Consider the following 22,128-nt stretch of genomic DNA (forward strand, 5'->3'; position numbering starts at 1 on the left):
TGCCTATTTCCCCTCCACATTACATATGTTGCCTATTACCCATCTTGCGCTCGCGCACAACAGCCCAATAATGGGGAATATTATGAGGCGTTGGAAAAACACCTAACATATTGTCTGCTGGTGCGATCCCTTTTTTTCACTTCTCCCAACTTCAGAACTTCCTGTGTAAATCTGCTTGAAAATCCGTCTTCTTGTCCTCGCTGTTCTTACATATGAATTATAACTGTTCAAAATGGTTCGCCACGTTAGCATTGTTTTGACTTCCGACTGTCGCCCACGACTAATTCTTTGCCATGTACATCCCTGCTGTCTCGAAGTGTGTTGAAGTCGAACTCCCTCGTGGAAGATGTGTTGTTTATATACATGCATACGTATCGTTTCAGACTTAACTCTCTCGAACTCGAATCGCCCGCGTTAATCGATATAAGAGCTCCAAGTGACGAAAGCACCTTAGACCGACGTGAGACCCTGGCAACGAGTCTTGAGGAAGCTGACACCGGTGCCCGCTTTTCGCAGGGATTTCCGGAATGCCTTCAGGCGGACATCTGCCTGCACCTGAACCGGAACCTGCTCAACAACTGCCCGGCGTTCCGCGGGGCGAGTCCGGGCTGCCTGCGCGCACTCTCCATGCGCTTCAAGACCACGCATGCACCGCCGGGAGACACGCTAGTCCACCGCGGTGACGTCATCACGGGCCTCTACTTCATCTCACGCGGAACCATCGAGATACTCAAGGACGACATCGTCATGGCCATCCTCGGTGAGGCTTCCCTCTCCCTATTTTACAGCTCGTTTGATTTGTCGGGTCGTGTCCGTAACATTGCAGGGAGTGTGATGGCTAGAGTGAGGGAATTATGACGTCATTAACTTCCTTGATGCCTTAACTGTGTGGCATGCCTAACTGCATAAATGGCTACGGAAACCGTAAAATGACATTTCTTCACGAACATTACTTTCCATAGAAAACATATATACACCAAGAAAACTTAGAAGTATTGAATGTCTGTGTAGTGGAAATGCTCCAATCCAGCCACCACATCCTGGAAACCAATTTACACACGCGAGCGCGAAAGTACACCACAAAACAAAACAAAAAGGAGAGATATAGTTAAATAAATTATGAATAAAGTTTAGAAGATGGCTCAGGTTGCTGATGATATTACTAACTTAGCTAAAATTACACTTCCATTAAACAAAGCAACAAGGGGTACGCAGCGTCGACTGTCAGTTGTCTCATGATTTAAAGTTCATTAAAGAAACTGCTGCCTGTTAATGATGGCCGCAGCTTTTCTAACGCAATTGGATATGGAGGGGGAATTGGGGGTGGGGGGGGGGGGTTGTATGAAGTGCTCAAATACAAGTGGTATTTCCGGTTGTTACTTGTGCAGAAAGTAAAAAAAAAAGCTGTCGTGTCGGCGCCTGGTTGCTCCTGTAATATCAAAGTTAGTATACACCTAGACGTTAACAGAACGCCATTTAGGGAGAATGAAACACCTTAATCGATAGCGTTTAAGTCGCGTTATCAGCCACTCACATAGCTGAAAGTGCTCGGCGGAAGTTTTAACTCGCTTCGACCTGAAACACGATAGCGAATGGTTCACGTGATCACTGGCTCACGACACGCAACTTCCGGCACTTTCCCCGGCGGCTAATAACTCTGACCCACGCACTACACGCGATATATGGCGACTTCCAAGCTCGCCTTCCTGATTCCCTTTCCATTCGCTTAGGTTTCGCTTAGCAGCTGCGGCTTTTTTTTTTTTTTTTTTCCAGCATACGCTACACTACAGTAGAGGCTCGATGCGCGCATTATGCATGGACAGGCTTCGCAGTAGCAGCAGTCGCGCAGCAGCGCGGTGTTTGGAGGACGCGACTGGGAAACAAGCTTCGGGATCGATGACGAAGCCCGACAGGCGCCACTAAACTCGGGATCAATACGCGGCCTGCCGAGGTTTCTCGCAGGATAGATGTGCTGTGCGCGCTGACCTTTCTTTTTCTTTTTCATTCCGTTATTACTCGAAGCAGGGGGTTGCGGCTACGCGTCCATTACCTTGAATTCAGATGCGGGCCAGGAATGAGTCGATTACGCCTCCAGTGGGGAAACGACGGTGTGCGACTGGCCGTTCACGGTGAATGTGTGCACGCGCATGCAATGACGTCGGTGCCACTGTGCAAAGCGCATTCGCGCAGGGCATCCTCATTACTGTGGCCTTGGAGTACCGCATGGTTTTTTTTTTGTACACTTGTAAACAAGGTTCTCGATTGCTGTCAGTCTCATTTTTTTTGGTCGAACTGTTACACTTGCTCGTACTAAAAGTGCGAAAATTAGCGCTAGATGTTGTTTGATTAGAACACCGTTACGTTTGCACGTTGCTTTGATTGAAATGGCAAGCTGTTTCTTTATAGTATGCGAACATGTACGTGTAAATACGTACATGTCATCGTCATCATGATCTTAATGGTTATGTTTCTTTGCAGTATGCGACTTGTGCAAATACATGTCATCGTCATTCATGATTGTTTCTTTGTAATATGCGACTATGTTTAAGTACGTGTAAGAGTCAAGCGAACGTTCGCTACATCTTTCGCTCTCGCTTCGTTCATTAGTTTGTTTCAGTACAAGCTGTTGAGTATACGTAGACAGCGATGATGCTAACTACGACTGATTTTTGCTCGGCTTTACTGAAAACGTGCATACCAAATTCACAAGCATTGTTGCTATTGTAATATCCATCTGTTTGTGTACTGTCTCTCGTACGCGTGTGGTTTGAGTGACAGATATCAGAGGAACGTGAACGGTGTCGCTTGTCACTTCGCGGCGATTATTATTTGACTGCGCTGGGAGAGTACAAGACGTCTTTGCGTCCTATATTGACAGTAATGGAGGCAACTCTCTAAGGCTCTGAGAACTCAGTACACAGCCGCACTGTCTGCCGTGTACGCCTTCGTGCTTCGAAGCACAGTTCTAGAGGAAGCCCGCATTGAAAGTTCACCGCCGCCATTGAGTCATTAATACGAATGAACGTAGTGGTCTAACTCCTCTGCAACTTTTGAAATTTGACGGGTCATCTTTTCTGTGCGCCACTTGCAGCTTTCTATTAGTGACGCACTTTGAAAAAGTTCTTCTGTATCATATTTCTACTATGAGAGTCGAACGCGAGTGTGGCGATTTCAGCATGCCTTGCTGAAATGAACTCGCCGTTGTTAGCCGGCGCTTGTGTTGTCTCTGTTCTCGTCTTCACTGCGCTGTGTAGCGAATGACACGTTCGATTGTTTTGTGTGACAGGCAAAGACGACATCTTCGGTGAGAACGGCTGCCTGTACGGCACGGTGGGCAAGTCATCGTGCAACGTGCGCGCGCTCACCTACTGCGACCTGCACAAAATCCTGCGCGAGGACCTCCTGGACGTGCTGGACATGTACCCAGAGTTCTTCGACCAGTTCTCCACCAACCTCGAGATCACCTTCAACCTCCGCGACGAGGAACAGGAAGGGGTCGACCCCGACCTCTTCCGGGGCAAGTCGCTACACAACAGGCCAGCCAGTTCGCCGGAGGAAGGTGAGCGACGGGCACACTCCTTACGTAAAGACGCGTTCACCTCACTTTGCCTATATTGGAGTTACAAGAGAGAGGGATGTCAAGGAGGGCGGTCAGCCACATGACCGTTCTGTTTGCTACTTTGCATTGGGGGTAAGGGAATGGGGATTGGAAACAGAAATATAAGGAGAGAGTGAGAGTGTATGCGCACAGAAAGGACCCACCGCAACTCTGCAATCAGCCACTTAGGATGGTGAGTGTCAGAAACTGTGGTAGGCCGTGAATAGCCTTCTGCAGCAACGAAGAATACGGTGAAGGTCCGAGGAACTTCGCTTCAGAAGATGTTCTGCTAGTGTCCAGTCTGCTTACTACTGTTTGTAACTGCGCTATACCAGCAAGTACCCCAATATAATCAACTAATTAGTGCCCCTAATATTAGAAAAAAACGTAAGGACAGCCATTTTATATACAAGGGTGCGCTTTCGCAGGCGAGTCCCGGAGCCAAGCGTACCAGTACCCGCGGGCTCGGCGGAGACGGCGGCGGCGGGGACGTCGCGGTTCGTCGAGCTGCGACGACGGCTTCGGCGGCGGCGGTGGGGGCTTCTCCGATGACGACGACGACGGCGACGACGGCGGCATCGGACCGACGGGCAGCGGGCGCCGCACCGAGTCCGGCCGAGGAATCCTCGAGTTCTCGCCCGAGAAGGCCGGACTCGACGTGACGCCCGCGAACTACGACTTCCAGGAGGCGCACGTCGCCGCCGGAAGCCGCAGCCCCAGCGTCGAGCCCCGACGCCGCAATGGCACGCTCAACTCCATCGCCGGTGAGGACATTGATCACTGTTGCACATGGTTAATTGCCTAATTACATTTCGTATGAACAACGTGAATATAGGATGCCGAACGTCCTTTGCGGAACGTGGGTGCTTATTTTTTAGTGAGTAGTATCCCTAGGAGGCATCGGTCGGGTCCAGCCCCCGTCGTGTTGTAGAGATCAGCGAGCTAAAGCGGTAGGATGGTGATTTATTTGTACATGTAGTGCCACTGATGCACGCAGCGTTTTATAGGTACATATATGTTCGGCCTTTCTTGCGTTATTGTTTCAATGCTGAGCATCCGTAACAATGAACATTTGTCAGGCTTCCGTGTCAGACGTATTACCGTGGCCCTCGAAAAACCGACAATATGCGTCCGCGTGGTGGCAGCCGATAAAATTCATTCGAAGCAGCGGCAAAGAGAGGACAAAAAGCCAGACTGGACTGGACGATCACATAGGGTATAGCACAGTTCACTCTTATCCTTGTGATATTTAATCATGATATACCAAAAAGACCGAGTATCTATCATGATGTCTATAGGACGTCAAGCAGAACAGAAAATAAGGGGGAATATCAAGGACCCATTTCTTTTGTGTCCTGCTTTTCAGCTAGCACAAAACGAATGTGTACCAACTAGCAGAAGTATCAGTTCTTCACGAGTATCTACTCGCAAGAAGAGGTTTAGCTATTGCATTTGTCACAGTATCACATATTCGCAATTGGGAGAGCATTTATAATGTAAGCAGCAAGTTCTAATGTATCAGGCACCACAATTCTTGCGTACATCCTCCAAGGGGACTGTTGCCCCCCCCCCCCCCGGAAGCCCAACGAAATATTACCACCCTACAGAGGGCAATATGGTGGCGCTCAGGAAACTCGCTTGGATAAGGCCAATAGCTGCAAAACACACACAGTGGAGTGAACACGTGCAGGGAATTTCGCGAACAACTGGCTTTTCGCGAAAAACATGGCGTGCTGTTAGTCATCAATCTTTTTTTTACCAGCTATATTTTTCCTTGCACACGACTTCCCCATGCCAGCGTTGTCCAGAGTCCAAAGTGACCCCAATCTCGTCAGTGCTATCCTTGAGCGCCTTTGTCATTTGGTGTGTATAAAATTACGTGTCGCGCAAGAAAGCCGAGGAAACGGGTTATCGTAGAGATACTATCCGTAAACTCCGCAGTGCGAAAATGAAGGGGGAAGGGCGAAAATTGAGAAAAAGATGGAGAAGGACTAAGGAGAGCAAGAGAATGACAATGCTTTCCTTCGGCCTTCTTCCTTTTTTCTTTCTTTATTTGATGGCTTCGCGCTGCACGTTTGACACCACGAACTTAAAGGGACACTAAAGAGAAACAATGAATTGGTTTAGATCAATAATATGTGCTCTGAGAACTCTAATGTCGTTAATTTCGCCATCATAAGTTTATTAATAGAGGACAAAATCAAGTTCAAAGTGTCATTTATAGATTTCGCGCCAGAATCTCCCCGCGTGACGTCAAGGATTTCAAAGTGTATTTATCGTATTCTGGCGCCATCGGCTCAACAAAATTACCCCAAACTTGATATGCTAATTCTGTGGCCCCCTCAGAGGACAATGTACTTCATTTTTACCGATTAGGAACAACGTAGTCCTTAATAGGCGCCGTCAAAACATGTAACGTCACGGCAATGGTGCGGAAACTTCAAAGTGGCGTCCCCACCCACATTTCATTTTTGCGCGTTTTTCGCTTACTAAGCGTCTTCTCGCAGCAAGGCAAGCGTGGTGGCTTTGGTATCGTGAAACAGTACTTTACTAATATGAGAAAAATCGTTTTATTCTTTAGTGTCCCTTGAAACTAACTCGCCCGGATCGCTATACCATCGGTCTAAATAGAGCCTCACTTGCCTTTCCGCAGGGGCCATCACTAGTGTGGCGAACCTGACCACCGCTGTGTTCGGAACCGGGCCCGGAGCGACGCATAGCTCCGGCGCCACTCCTTGCGCTGACTCGGGCTCCCGGACTGGTCCAGCAGCTCACGGTCAGCGGTCGTTGAGTCCGGGACGGGCGTGCGACGAGCGCCAGAGGTCATCCGCCGCGGGACGTGGTGTGTCACCCAGGATGAGCCGTGAGTGGGCTTGCTTTAAACACCGTCGTCTAATCCCTTGGTGCCGGCGTATTGCTAGCTTACATTACTACGTAGATTAGTGAATCAGGTTTTGAAGAATAATGTCTTCGTGGACTTCTGGCATGTTCTTTAACGACATACGTCGCCAGCGATAATCTCCGACCAAATTCAACTTGCATATTTATTCGCGTATTTCCAGCACTGTCTAATACTGGCTAGCAGTTGTTAATGTTGGCTAAATCCCGGCTAACTCTGGCTAGTGTCCGCTACTTTTTGGCTAATATCTGATAACGTTCATGGCGTAACAGCTGGTAGCGAATTTTACGTTCGCTACCAGCTGTTACGCCATGAACGTCGTCTTCATTCACTTTCAATCGAATAATTGAGCTTTTAAATGCGAAGCATTTCTTAGCGAACCTCAGGCACTTTGGGCGTTTCTATCTACGTATGTATCTATCTATCTAGCCGCCTACGTCTGGGCGCTCTCCTGGTCGTCTCCGTAACTTGTAATATACCCAAATTGGCACAGCAGGGGATCAGTGTATGACGAACATGATTCAGTGGTCATCAAATGAATAACGCAAAATACCTGTCGCGTACGTCATGAAACCCTTTCTCTCAGTCACGTGTGGCACATACCCGCATACCAGAGTTCATGTTTTGCGGGTATGTGCCACAGGTGATAACACAGTAACTGCGAACACACACATTGACGCGGAGGGAAAGTGATAATAATAATGATTGTTCGGGTTTTCTGTCCCAAAACCACGATATGATTACGAGAGAGAAAAAGGGCACCTAGCATTTTTCTTCCATCGAAATGCGACTGCCGCTGCCGGGATCGAACCCGCGACCTTCGGGTCAGCAGCCGAGCACCGTAACCGCTACACCACGGCGGCGGACGCAAGTATAGTGAGGAAGTTGAAGACAGAAGACCCCTGGAAGACGCTCAACTACCATGCACTCCTTCACGTGGTCCGCAACGTGGACCACGACGTCGGCCATGTGGGGTGAATGCTTCCTACAATGAATCTGCCGAGAGAACCAGGCCTCTCAACATTACCGGTGAATTCTACATTGATTTATCAAGACCCAACAATGCCTGGTCTTTACACTGCGTGAAAGAACGCTTGAATATGGACAGGGCATCAAGAAACTTTGCTGCCACGTCCAGGACAGGAGGCATCATAGATTATTTCATTGTAGGAGGCATCCAGGACTTCCACCAGCTTTGCTATATCTCGCACTGCACTACACTTAGACTCCTCATAGCCGCGATCACGAACGGATCCGATTAACAAGTCCGGTCCAGCTGCTGGTGCAGTGATCACGGTGATGATGACCTTGTTCAAGAACTGTCAAGAACCCCTTCTACACATACACACGGGTTCGTGAAACGTGCGTGCGTTCTCCGTCATAACGGTCAAGTATAAGCAATACAACTGTAACTGTGACTGTATAACGTACTGTACGTGCAGTGCGCCTGCGCGTGCCACTCGGCTGTGTACATATCTAGGGACATTTCCTGAACGAAGCTTAGTTACGAGTAACGCCTGTCCTGTACATATCTGTTTCTTCTTTGTGCTGTTCGGATTCGCGCTATTCAGTATTGAAGAATATAAGCACTACATGTCAGCTTAGCGCGTCTGGTGTTGGTAACACCCATGTTGCTGTTGGCATCGTTGCGCAACTGTAAACAACTGGTTATATAATACATATGCGACTCTTCAACATACAATATGTATGAGCGTGCGTATACCACTCCCACATTTCTATAGCATCATTCCGTAACGTTTCGCTCAATGCGAATAATTGCGCCACAGTCACCATCCCGCGCATGCTTCGCATACCATCGATTCCCACGGTACGTGGGATCTGCCAATTTTTTACAATATTTTTTTTCGTCTCAACTTTGGAGTAGTACGGAAATAGGAAAGCATTACGCTAACTGCCATGCCCGTCCTACAGATATTTATGTAATATGATATTGGTGAAGAGGACATCGTGAAGGGATAGACAGCAACAACGCCAGACTTCAACTGAATTTTACGTGAGTGCTTTTCACGTGTGGTTTGGCTGCTGCTGATAAAGTACTGCCCAGCTGGTTACATATCGTTACGCCTTGGCCTTAGTGGCTCCTCACGGAGTATAAAAAGACTGCTTTCGTGTGCAATAAAATTAACTTAATTAATAAAATTAACTTAATTAAAATTAAGTCTGGCGTTGTTGCTGTCTTTCCACTCGTCTCTGTCAACCCGCCACGGTAGTATAATGGTTATGGTGCTCGACTGCTGACCCGCAGGTCGCGGGTCGAACCCCGGCCGCGACGGCCGTATTTTCGATGGGGGCGAAAAATGCTTGGGGCCCGTGTGCTTAGAATTAGGTGCACTTTAAAGAACCCCAGGTCGTCGAAATAAGCGGATCCCTCCACTACGGCGTCTCTCATAATCATATCGTGGTTTTGGGACGTTGAACCCGAACAATTATTATTATTATTACTCGTCTGTGTCCTCTTGTCAGTATCATATTAAATAGCTATAACCAAAACCAACTAGCCCGGCTGTCTACACTTAGCTACAGATATTACTGCGTCTGCCAACGCTTGGCAGGCAACGTAGGCCAGGCATGGCTTCCGAGATTGAGAGCACGCACGATATGTCGGCAGATGCCACGTCGCGATCAGCGTCGTATAGCACATGAGTTCCTGCCTTTTTTTGTTTCGTGTGACGGCGAGGGCCACGTGGTGAGAGGTGTTGGTTCTGTCAGACGGACACGAGAATCTCTCCACGCTTGACGTAACTGTTAAGCAACATTGAGCAATCTATAGTCAAATACAACTTTTGAAGTCCGCGGCATTTTCTCCTCAATGGCGGATCGGATGCACACAAACCTGCACCAATGGGCGCGCATTCCACACTGACGTCATGAGCCGGACGGTTGGTGACCCCGCCTTCGGAGAACATTGCCGAGTGCATGAGCGGGGCTATTTTTTTAGTCGCGGAAGCTATCAGCTACCGCGCTTCGGTCGTCTGGGCGGGGCCACTCCAGACTTCTAAAGTTGTGTCCGACTATAGAGAAGTTGCAGCTGCCTCCGTAGGAGTGCGGAAAGCAGGCTGAAAATTTAAGAGCGAAAGGAGTGATTAGTATGGTAGGTTTCTTTTCTGTATAAGCGAGACAGTCAGTTTCTTTTGTGAGCAGTCTTATGAAAAACGCAAGCGTTTTTATGTACGTGAGCTCTATAGTCACTGCCGAGGTATGCAGCTTCTACATGTGTGTTCGCGCATTTTTGTCGGCTGTAAAACGTGTACCGTTAACTCCACGCTGTCGTCATCAACTTCTTGAGTGGGTGTAAAGCAATTCTTTTAGTAGACTGCTACTTGAAGCACCAGAGCGACGGTTTTTTAGAAGCCAGTGTTTTAGGCTCAGAAACCCGGAAGTACGTCAGCTGTATTTAGCACTTTCCTACGAATCCTTACTCATTCCGGTCATTTTCTTACCACGGGACGGTGCTTTGAGACTCACTTTTGTGGAGAGGCACGATGGTCAGGCATGCGAGCATCTTGTTTTAACAACGGTCTAGCGGATTACAGCGCGTGCGTTTTATTGCGCAAGCATAAAGTGATCACATTCTTACATAATTGGTTGAGTTTTTCTTTGTTCTTCCTTCGAGAGAAACACTGGCTTTTACTACATGTTCCAGAAGCTTTACGAGCTGTTGGCGCTCTCCTTTTCTTTGAGGCCTCTTCTTTTGCGTAGTGCATAGCAACGCAAAAGCAATTCTGGGTCGTTAGCCACAGCTTGAAAAATTCAGTCCACACTGAAGCCTTATGAGCTGTCCGGAAAATATCTCATTACGTTTTTAGCGTAAAGAATAAGCGCGACTGAGGCAGGTGTACTTTAGCAAACGAGAAATTCTAACGGCCTTATTTTGTGTTCTTTCACACTGCTTATTTCTCATTTTTACAGATGTATCATTACGTTGGAGTGGTGTCATGTCTTATGTAGGGCTGTTGCAGTGTGCGACACGTACAAATACAAGATTGAGACTCGAATCGGTGCAGAACCAGTGGCAAAATTCTGAAGGCGAACCTACGTTTGCTAATTACGGATGAACCTCTATTGAGGAGCAACGCAGCACCACTGGATCATTACAAAAATCTATTCCATCGACAATTAGTTCATCTGAAAGCACACAAAAATTTTTGCATCGCAATGGCATAAAAGTCTTACACCGTGCTTTCCCCCGCACCTCACTTCTATTTATGAATTACTGTCATGATCAAAAGCCACCGAAACTTGAAAACGTATAAACACTGCTGAGACATGAGGGCTGGGCAAACCTGCAGATCATTTCATGGGGCATTTATTATAGTAAAAAAAAAAACAAATTTAGGCAGCATGTTAGTTGCGCGCTAATTTTGACTTACTGGTGTTCTTTAACCTACGCCTAAATCTAAGTACGCGGGTGTCTTTGCGTTTCGCGCACAGCGAAATGCGGCCGCCATGGTCGGTAATCGAACCCACGTCCTCGAGACCGACAGCGCGACACCTTACATACCACGGCGGGCGAGATGGTTGGAAACGAAATTAGAGACGTAATTATGAGAACAGGTTTATTAGACTGAGCGTACACGGCTGCAGACGCAGTACTGTGCCGCCGGATCCCGAGCAGTGCCGTGCAAAAAATATCGGCGGTTCCCGATGGCCCAGCTTGAATAGCTGGAACAAGTCCAAGGGGCTGAAATAAGCTCTGCGGACAACGGCCAGCTATTGAGGGGCGCCGGTAAAGTGGCCAGCAAATCGGGCACGAGCTCGGAACAGGCGCGGGATATATATACGTCGGTATACACAACCCCACCGGTATCTGGCGCATGTCACGCTCTACAGACTGCCACCGCGGTCCACCGGACACGTGCGCCGGCGCGCGTCTTCACTGAGGGCTTGACCTTCAAGAAGCAACCAGTGAAAACTTCTTGCTGCCCAAATGCCCATGATGGTAACACCTTCTAACACGCCACTGTCCTGCCTGCCATAACGGCCTGTCATTCTCTCTCCGGCATCGCGAAGGAATGCCACCAAGAAACCCCTCGGCATACGCCTGTGTCTGGCGTTTGTCTGTGAGCCTTATCACTTTGCCACTGAAAGGTGTACGTGTAACCGAAGTGGCCTTTATCACTTCTTCTGGATCCCCTCATACGTATTTTATCTAATCATATGCGCACGCGAAAAATGAACAATATAACGAGAGAAGCAATAGTCGGATGCAATAGTTTGTAATTCACCGAACGCCGAGCTAATTGGTGCCATTGCGTGCGTCTATTCTAACCTGGTGTGCCTTGTAAGCAAAGTGAGGTATTGGGCTAGTTGGTTTTGCATCATTAAAATACTGCGCTACAGTTACTGGGAGAAAAGAAGTTAGGGGGGACACGCGTTACGAAGTGGACACAACAACGCAATCGTGCGCTCGTCGTGTCCACTTCGTAACGCGTGTTCCCCGTAACTTCTTTTGTCCCAGTAACTGCAGAGCGGCATTTTAATCGCGTACCTTGTAACTGTAGCGCTATTTGATAAATATGCAAAACGGACTGGCCCAATACCTCACCTTGCTGATTTGTCCCGCAACACTGCATTACATCAAGCGCAGATGTTTCATCAAGGTACGTAATATATGTACACCGTGTCAAGATTTTCAACGTGTCCCTGAAGCGGCCACTGATAAACAGGTGTTCGCGATGAACCACAGCGTAAGTACTAAAACGGGGACGGCAGAAAGATGGACGAACAAGGTGTTGTTCGTCATTCTTTCTGTCGTCCCTGTCTTGGTATTTGCCCTGTGGGTCATCATGCATCACCAACTCGCCCAAAGTTATAAGGTTAAGGTTAATCCCTGCGGAGTGTAACGCAGCTCCTAGCGGCTATGTGCCACAGGAATTGGGCAAGCCCCACAACTTACCACCAGTGCACTAAACGTATAATGTGTAGAATGGATAGGGCGCAAACAGGGGCACCAGTGAAAGACGAAGACGAGGACGGTTGTTGGTGCTCGTGCTTGCTCCGTTTCGGACTGCTGGTCGCTGAACCTGTGCTGTTTATTCATTAAACGCTCCGCGGACTCAACGCTAAACGCGTACCAACAAGTGGTGGAGAGTGCTGGTTCTCTTTTGCACCCTGGAACTCCGCAACCGGACTCTACCTTCCCTGTCAACCATGCCCGACGACGTCGCACAGCAGCATGCTGCCACACCCCCAGCTCCTCGCTGTCCCGGTATTCTAAGGGAGCGCGACCCAGTCATCTTCAGCGGTACTGATGAGCAGGACGTCGAAGACTGGCTCTCTTCGTACGAAAGAGTGAGTGTCAACAACAAGTGGGACGATAACGACAAACTCGGCCGCGTCCAGTTCTACCTGAGAGGAGTAGCGGAACTCTGGTTTAACAACCATGAGGCTGAGATTACCACCTGGGCCTCTTTCAAAACGACTTTCGCGGACGTATTCGGCCGACCGACAGTGCGCAAGCTCCGCGCAGAGCAGCGCTTGCGTGATCGCGCCCAACTGTCTGGAGAGTGTTTCACTTCCTATATTGAGGACGTCGTAGGCCTCTGCCGCCGCTTCAATCCTGCCATGTCCGAGGCCGACAAAGTCAAGCATATCATGAAAGGCATCGAGGACGATGCGTTCCACATGCTTGTAGCCAAAAACCCTCAAACAGTCACGGACGTCATTCAGCACTGCCAGAGCTACGACGAGTTGCGAAAGCAGCGCATTTCCACACGCCGTCCTAGCTTCGACACGACCAGTACGTCAGCACTCACCGTTGGCGCCATCTCTCCGGACCCGACGGTGTTGACTCAACAAATCCAGCAGTTCATCCGAGAAGAAGTTGCGCGACAACTGTCTCTTGCACCCTTCCTCCCAGGAAATGCTCATGGGCTCCCCTCGTCGCTGCGACAAACCATTGAGGAGCAAGTATCCGAAGCCATTCCGCCTACGCACCAGCCGCCGCCTGTATCCGCGCCCTTGACCTACGCTGACGTCGCGAGAAGGCAGTCACATGCGCTGCCACGCGGCACGGACTCTGCTCACTCTTCCAGTGCATTCTACTCAGCGCAGACGCCGGCAGGCCTGCCCGTTCCACTTTATCGCCGTCCTGTCACCCCTCCTCATAATCCTTGGCGCACAACGGACAACCGACAAATCTGTTACTACTGTTGTCTACCCGGCCATGTCGAGCGTTTCTGCCGCCGCCGCGTTGCCCGTCCAGGTACCGTTGACGCAAGTTACAGCTACGTTCGTCCAGAGCCACCACAGCCGATGCCCTCCCACGCTACTGCAGACACCTCTTCATCCAACCGCCGAGCCTTCAACTCCCGTCGATCGCCGTCCCCGCGCCGACGTTCGCTTTCGCCAATGATTCGTCGTCCCTCGCCCGTCCAAACGGAAAACTGACCATCGCAGTTCCGGAGGCAAGAACTGCGCCGCTGTCGAAATTTACAAGACCTCGTTCTCAACCTGCTAACGAAATAACTGTCTTCATTGAAGGTGTTGCCGTGCAGGCCTTAGTCGATACGGGAGCTGCTGTGTCTGTGTTGAGCGAAGCAATGTGCCGCAAGTTAAAAAAAATTACGATTCCGCTTTCTGGTCTTTCTCTCCGTACGGTAACCGCACATCCCATACAACCTTCCGTGACGTGCACGGCTCGGCTACTCATTCAGGACGTTTTGTATGTCGTCGAATTCGTCGTCTTTCCACACTGCTCGCACGACGTTATATTGGGCTGGGACTTCCTTTCCACACATCATGCCATTGTTGACTGTGCCCGTGCCGAACTAGAATTATCAGCGATCTCCGACATCGATTCTGGCAAGTCATCTTTTCCTCGCGTCGTCGTCGCCGCGGACACGGACATCCCACCTATGTCTTCTGTTCGGGTACCGATCTCCTGCGACTATGCTTTCTCTAGCGCCATGTTCACACCGTCAGCAGCATTCACTTCTCGTAAGAACTTCATTCTCCCCTTTGCTCTTGTCACGATCGAAGACTCCTGCTCAAGCATTTATGTCACGAACCTGCTTTCGGTCGCAGCCACGGTATTCCGCGGAGAATGTATAGGGCGTCTTGAGGAGATTGATTCTGTTTGCGCTAGCCAACTGCTTGATCGCACAACAAGCCTCCAGGTCGCCAGCGTTGATCTCGTTACCACGTCCAACACATCTTCCCTAGACGCTTTCCTTCCTTCAATTGATTCGGACCTTCCTATTGCTCAACGCACCCAACTCTTGAAGCTTCTCGACCGCTTTCGGACGTCTTTCGACTACAAGCAAACCAGTTTAGGTCGAACGTCTGCCATCGTCCATCATATAGACACCGGCAGTCATGCACCCCTGCGACAGCGTCCATACCGGGTCTCTCACGCTGAACGCCGAGTTATTGATGACCAGGTCACTGATATGCTTAGTCGTGGCGTTATACAGCCGTCCCACAGTCCTTGGGCCTCCCCGGTGGTACTTGTGAAAAAGAAGGACGGTAGCATCCGATTCTGTGTTGATTATAGGCGCCTTAACAAGATCACACGCAAAGATGTCTATCCGCTCCCCAGAATCGATGACGCGCTCGACTGTCTGCAAGGCGCGGAATTCTTTTCTTCACTGGACCTTCGATCGGGGTACTGGCAGGTACCTATGGATGAAGCTGACCGCCCAAAAACTGCGTTCGTAACTCCTGACGGCTTGTACGAGTTCAACGTGATGCCGTTTGGCCTTTGCAACGCCCCCGCCACCTTCGAGCGTCTTATGGACAACATCCTTCGAGGTCTCAAGTGGAACACGTGCCTTTGTTATCTGGACGACGTCGTAGTTTTTTCAAAGGACTTCGACACCCATCTTCTGCGCCTCGCAAGTGTCCTGGAATGCCTCACACAGGCTGGTCTACAACTCAATATGAAGAAGTGTCACTTCGCCGCCAGGAAGCTCACCATCTTGGGACATGTTGTCAGCAAGGATGGCATTCTACCCGACCCTGCAAAGCTCCGCGCTGTCGCCGAGTTTCCCAAGCCGTCGACCCTGAAAGAACTCCGGAGCTTCATAGGCCTATGCTCGTATTTTCGGCGATTCGTTCGTGATTTCGCATCCATAATGGCCCCTTTAACACATCTACTTGCTGATAGCCAAGGTGTCATGGCATGGTCTTCCGCTTGCGACGCCGCATTCGCAAAATTACGTCGTCTGCTGACATCGCCACCGATTCTCCGTCACTTTGACCCAGACGCCCCTACCGAAATCCACACGGACGCCAGTGGAGTCGGCCTTGGCGCTATTCTTGCTCAACGCAAGTCTGGCTTCGACGAGTACGTTGTTTCTTACGCAAGTCGCACTCTCACCAGAGCTGAAGAAAATTATTCGGTCACGGAGAAAGAATGTTTAGCCATCGTTTGGGCAATTACAAAATTTAGACCTTACGTATATGGCCGCCCATTTGATGTCGTGACTGATCACCACGCCCTCTGCTGGTTATCTTCACTGAAAGATCCATCTGGTCGTCTAGCTCGATGGGCATTACGTCTCCAAGAATACGACATCCGCGTCGTCTACAGGTCAGGCCGTAGACATTCAGATGCCGACGCTCTTTCTCGCTCTCCGCTTCCCCATGACTGTGGCAACGGGTCTGTTTCCAGCTACGATTCTGCGGCCCTTACACACGCTGACATGCCTTATGAACAGCGTCAGGATCCTTGGATCGTCTCTTTAATGGAGTTCCTGTCTAAGCCCTCACCACGTACCGCCACTCGCTCGATGCGGCGCACAGCTCGACATTTCACCATCCGCGATGGGCTCCTATACCGCCGCAACTATCTATCTGATGGTCGCAAGTGGTTGTTGGTGATTCCTCGCCACCTCCGTGCCGATATCTGTGCCTCCTTTCACGCGGATCCCCAATGCGGCCACGCTGGTGTAATCAAAACCTATGCACGCCTCCGGCTGCGGTACTACTGGCGTGGCATGTACCGCTTCGTACGCCAATACGTGCGTTCATGCTCCAAGTGTCAGCGCCGGAAGAGCCCCCCACGTATAGTCACTGGACCGCTCCAGCCGTTGCCTTGTCCCTCCCGGCCTTTTGATCGCATCGGAATTGATTTGTACGGCCCCCTTCCGTACACACCAGACGGGAATCGCTGGGTGATCGTCGCTATCGATCATCTGACACGCTATGCTGAGACTGCCGCGCTGCCAGAGGCCACATCACGTGAAGTCGGCTTATTCATACTTCACCAACTTGTTCTTCGCCACGGCGCGCCTCGCGAGCTACTCAGCGACCGCGGACGCACGTTTCTCTCTGATGCCGTACAAGCCCTCCTCCGTGAATGCAACGTTGTGCACCGGACAACCAGCGCCTACCATCCACAAACCAACGGAATGACTGAGCGCTTTAACCGCACACTAGGCGACATGCTGTCCATGTACGTCTCCGCTGACCACACCAACTGGGACCGCATACTACCCTTTGTTACGTACGCTTACAATAGCGCTACTCAGTCTACGACAGGATTTTCTCCCTTCTTTCTTCTTTACGGCCGCGAACCTTCCTCATTTATGGACACCATTCTTCTGTACCGCCCGGACGCTTCAGAGTCCACAACTCTATCTGAAGTCGCCACCTACGCCGAGGAATGCAGGCAGCTCGCACGTTCCTTAACCGCACAAGACCAAGCACGCCAAAAGGACCTCCATGACGCAAACCTGCCTCCCCAGTCATATTCGCCTGGAACATTGGTGTGGTTTCGCGTTCCCTCCTCTGCTCCTGGCCTTTCCACAAAGCTACTGCAGAAGTATGAAGGCCCCTACCGCGTCCTAAGTCAAGCCTCTCCCGTCAACTATGTTGTTGAGCCCGTTCAACCATCCGCAGACCGGCGCCGCCGTGGCCGTGAGATTGTTCACGTCGACCGACTGAAGCCCCATTACGACCCACCAGTCGTCCCTGTTCCTTAAGTCGCCAGGATGGCTCCTTTTCTGCGGGGGAGTGATTTGTAGAATGGATAGGGCGCAAACAGGGGCACCAGTGAAAGACGAAGACGAGGACGGTTGTTGGTGCTCGTGCTTGCTCCGTTTCGGACTGCTGGTCGCTGAACCTGTGCTGTTTATTCATTAAACGCTCCGCGGACTCAACGCTAAACGCGTACCAACAAATGAAACAGCGATGTCATGCCACCAGCTCTGCTGTTTAACCAGTCTTCTTGGAAGCTGCTTGAATTTTTTTTACGTTCATAAATGTTGGTACGTCAGCGCGTGCTAGCTTATACTATAAGTCTCGATATCCCAGTAAACTTTCGGACGCTCGTTCGTGCCAACAACGACGCATTATTTGGTCGTCCAGGATCGAGTCGCAGCAGCCCCGGCTGGTCGCCCAAGGACGAGGCGTCGGGCGCTCCGCCGTCGGTGGCGTCGACCAGGGAGTCTTCGCTGCCGGCGGCGACGGCGCCGCGTGCCTCGGCGCAGTCCAGCTCGAGTGTCACGCTGCCGGTGTCGTGCAGCCCGGCCGGCGGTGCCTCTCCTCCGCAGCCACCTTTTCCGGCCGGGGACGAGGCCCGGTTGGGCGTGCTCGAGTCCAGGATCGACCAGCTGGCGAGGTAAGAGAAAAGTACTAAGGAAATTTCGCCATTGGCAATGTAACACAACACAAGTGCCATACTTAGAGCTTAAGCACAAATAAGCTAAGAACTTAAGACACTTAACATAGCTAACAGCTTTCGTTGGCGCATTCCAATAGCCGGTTGTTCTTGTTCACCTGGTATATCGTGGCTCAGACCAACGGCGGAGGACTGATGATGGTGATGCTATAGGATGGTTCGTACCCACATTTGGAGATGGCCAAGAATTGAACAACTGAACTTTTAGGTACTATCTTGAGATATTACAAAATGATAAAGAATTAAAAAAGAGACATGGAGGCGAAACTGTCAAGTACCGCTTCTTCTTATTATTACGATGATGATGATGTTAGCATACCTTTCGATACGGAGAGGTAGACCGAGAATGAAAACGCAATGTTTCGTTCCTACCTCACGAAACATGGACAGTGATAGGTGAGAGTCCCATATACATATGCACTGGTCAGCCTACACAAGACATCGTGCGGAAACGCACGAAGAATATCTTTGCCACATGTGTCCTCCTGCATTTTTCAATGCTTAGCCGTTGCACTGTGTATACATGCACTATGTGCTGCTCCCATCTCTTGGCGAATGGAAGCGCGTAATACGTATAAAATCTTCGAGCTTAATCCGGGGCTTTCGGCCCTAAATGCCAACGAGCTCTTATAGGAGGGTTGTCACTGACAACAATATGTTTGTAGTTGGAATAGCGCTTGTTTCAATTCGTGTACTTGGAGAAATCCTGTGCAATTTGCAACGAGAGATATATACAAGCTATATATATAGACGCCGTCGCCGGGCGATACCTCGGGCAAATACAAATCATCCTAATGGCGCATTATAGCTGTCCCACTAAATGCAGACACTGCAGCTAAACTGCCTGTGTCGCGTTTATCATTATTCTGTTTTTGTTTTTATTTTTCGTGCTTGTGGGCTCCCACAACATTACAGCACATATCTTAACCTAGTGACGGTCTACCTTCGTGTCGAGCATGTTTTCAGCGTATAGAAGTGACACCTTACGTTCAAAGTCCCGTATTAAAGAACTTTTTTCTATACTACGCACTACCTCAATACATAGTCACTTCTCGATTTAGGAAAACACAGCGCCTCAGCGTAGTCCTGTGGCAATTATTCCGCGAATGTGTTCACCGTCTAACAACGCTTAACCACAACAGCGTACACAGAATAGGCGGAGAGCAATACGATGTTTCCTAACGCACGCAAGTAGCTTCCGTTTGTTTGAGAAATATATTATATAATCGTTTTTAAAGAAAGGACATTGCCTAAACAAACCACGGAATATAGCTCATAGGAAGTTTGTTAGATTAGTGTACACTGAAGGCCGCTCACGGCACGTCTCTGTTTCTCTACAATACCTCTTCGCGTGCAATTGATCGCTCGCACGTTACGTCACGGACACACAGCATGGCTCCAACATGGCGGCTTAGATGACGTCAAGGCAGTATAATCACGCGGCGATTAACCTGCTTCAGTGTGATAACGACGTCGCTGGAAGGTTATTGGGCCTCTGTGTATGAATAACGAAGGGACCAGCATGAGATAGCACTGATAACACTAACGTGACATCACAAGTTCGCGTCCCGCCATGTTGGTGCTCCGACATGGCTGTTTCAGTGACGTCAGTGCAAGCCATCAATTCTTTCTAAAGAGACAGCTGTGGGACATTGGAGGTCTGAGAGAGAAACATTAAGACGAAATCCTTAGATGTCTCATCAAACGCGAAAAGTGATCGGCGTCGGCGCCAAAACGAGTGATGCAAAAAAATCGCGCGATGGCGTTACCATATGACGTCATCATGGCGTCACAGATCGTCAGAATTAATGGCGCCATCATGACATCACTATGATGTCACATACGTGACGCTATATGATGACGTCATCACATGACATCGTCGCTTTGTCAAAGGTGGACCGATCACGGAAGCAGTGCAAAACCAGGTGAGGTGCAGATAGCTTGCAACGCCTCCGATCCTGGAGGCTGTACAAAAACACGTTAGGTCCGGAAAGCTTTCGGCGGGTGGCGGGGCAGGATCAATACATCGACTGAGAAGGAAAAGAAGATGGCTTTCTCCTTCCAGTCGTCTTAGGTGAATGCATAAGGGACCCTGTTATTTTTGACAGTGAGAATACCTTACTATTATTCTCTCGCTGCGCGCAGGCAAGTGGCGGCCATGGAGAGCCGGCTGGCCCTGGACATGCAAACCATTCTGAGGCTGCTGAGCCCCGAGAACGCCGAGCGGCGTTCTTGCGAAGCAGCAGGCAGCAGCCCGGCAGCGCGGCCCGTCGACCTACCGCTCAGGGCGGCCACCGCTCAGGGGGGTGCCGCCCCTCTCTCGGTGCCCACGCAGTCGTCGGAGTCGAGCAGGCGAGTATCGTCGCACGTTAGGAATCGTGAGGTAGTACATGTGCCGCGTGTCAGGAAGTCGATTAGCACTGTCTGGGAAACACCTCTTCTGTATGGAGAAGCGCTGACGCGTAAAACCACCCAAAGGTCGAAATTTAGCTTGTGGTGTTGCAGTTGTGCACGAGCCCACAATGAACGCGTAGCCGTGACAGTTTTTCGTAAGCGGTTGCCGTAATAGCGTAGTCACACGCGTTTGATAAGAAAGGGCCCTCGCTCGCTTGCTCTTTTTCCTTGGCTATGCTCCGTTCGTCGGCTCATCTCTTCTCCTGGTCGAGTGCTCCTTTCACCGAGGCAGGAGGAAGAGCGGTGAACGCGCTTAGCTGCGTGCTGACAAACACGTTCTTTTTGTGGATGACATGAGAAGACCACAATTTTGACGTCACGGCGAACGCTGAGGGGCTGAGGATTGCCGAAAGGCCCGGGCGAAGAGATTGTTTCTTGGAACTTGTGGGGCGCCCGCGGCTCGTGGCGCGGTCGCGTTTGACATTGTTGATTGTGACGGGCATTATGAACTCGATGCGCGTTTACTTGAAATGTTAAAAAAATTATCGAAAGTGGTTTAGGGGCCCTTTAATGTCTCTTCTGGAGACCCGTAGACCTCAGAATTCTAGTGGCAGGGATAAAGTCTTTGTGCCTGCAGTTTCCTTTAGAGCACCGCCCTAGAACTTCGTGTTCTGGTATTGGACGATTTATTCATTTAGAATGCTTCAAAACGAACTTAAGCGCTTTTGTGGGCGTAATTATTTCTGGCGTGTTCGCAAAGTTATCATGCTGCAAGACATTTCAAGAGCTTACAATTTAATTTTTAGCGGCTAGTTGGGACGCTTTTTAAGCGTGATTGGATGAATAACAGTGACGTTTGTTCTTGCGTGTTCACATAGATTATTTTTCAGGGCGGGGGGAGGTTCGTGCACATGGCCCGCTGGTTCGGACCCGTGGACAGAACCGTTTCGGAGTGCCTCACATCCAGGTGACTTGGCTCAGGTGAGTGATACAGAGTGATTAAACATAAATTAGAATATTCTAACATCGTAGTTTTCAGGAATTGTAGTTACATACAGAGTTTACTGCAAGAGCCTCCTGTCCCCTTGCGCTCAAGTGCCAGTAGTGAATAACTATAGAAATACTCGCAAACGAGCACGATCCGTGGTTATTGAATTGCAGATTCCGCGTACTTGTAGCACGTCTCAAGAGTCATTGCCCTACTTTTAACATGCATGTATACTTTTTTTTGGACTTCGCAGTAACTCATTTGTAGGTTTATAAATTTATCATTGAAAACTCATCAGAACTTATCGTTCCTTGAGAACATCAGGTGCTTGAGGAACTGGACACGACAACCGTGTCATCGTCATCAGAATCATCATCATCCAGAAATTAAGCGTAGTTATTCCCACTAGCACTTATAAACTTAAAAAAAGCTTTTCTTCATTATAATGCGCCACATACGTAACTGACTAACATTTTCAAGACTAACAGGCCAAGGATGACTAGGCGCCTTGAACGAAGGTAGGCCCACCTGTCGAATCGTCGGCCGGAGACATTTATTGCTGCTCAGACAACCTGTATAATACATTGTTTTTTCATCTGTCGGTT

The 22,128-nt window shown here is 49.7% G+C and overlaps 1 protein-coding gene across 2 annotated transcripts in view; it reads left to right on the top strand.

Annotated features, from left to right (window-relative positions):
* Positions 1-22,128, top strand: part of LOC119387961 (potassium voltage-gated channel subfamily H member 6) — a 282,090-nt gene that overhangs the window by 250,699 nt on the left and 9,263 nt on the right. For both annotated transcript variants that reach the window (XM_049413770.1, XM_037655551.2), the window contains 7 exons: positions 517-760; positions 3,287-3,559; positions 4,027-4,362; positions 6,252-6,461; positions 17,829-18,081; positions 20,287-20,493; positions 21,426-21,516. In XM_049413770.1, the coding sequence (XP_049269727.1) occupies positions 517-760; positions 3,287-3,559; positions 4,027-4,362; positions 6,252-6,461; positions 17,829-18,081; positions 20,287-20,493; positions 21,426-21,516 (1,614 nt within the window). The remainder of the gene's footprint in view (positions 1-516; positions 761-3,286; positions 3,560-4,026; positions 4,363-6,251; positions 6,462-17,828; positions 18,082-20,286; positions 20,494-21,425; positions 21,517-22,128) is intronic.

Source organism: Rhipicephalus sanguineus, chromosome 3 (assembly GCF_013339695.2).
Source record: "Rhipicephalus sanguineus isolate Rsan-2018 chromosome 3, BIME_Rsan_1.4, whole genome shotgun sequence".
NCBI lineage: Eukaryota > Metazoa > Arthropoda > Arachnida > Ixodida > Ixodidae > Rhipicephalus > Rhipicephalus sanguineus.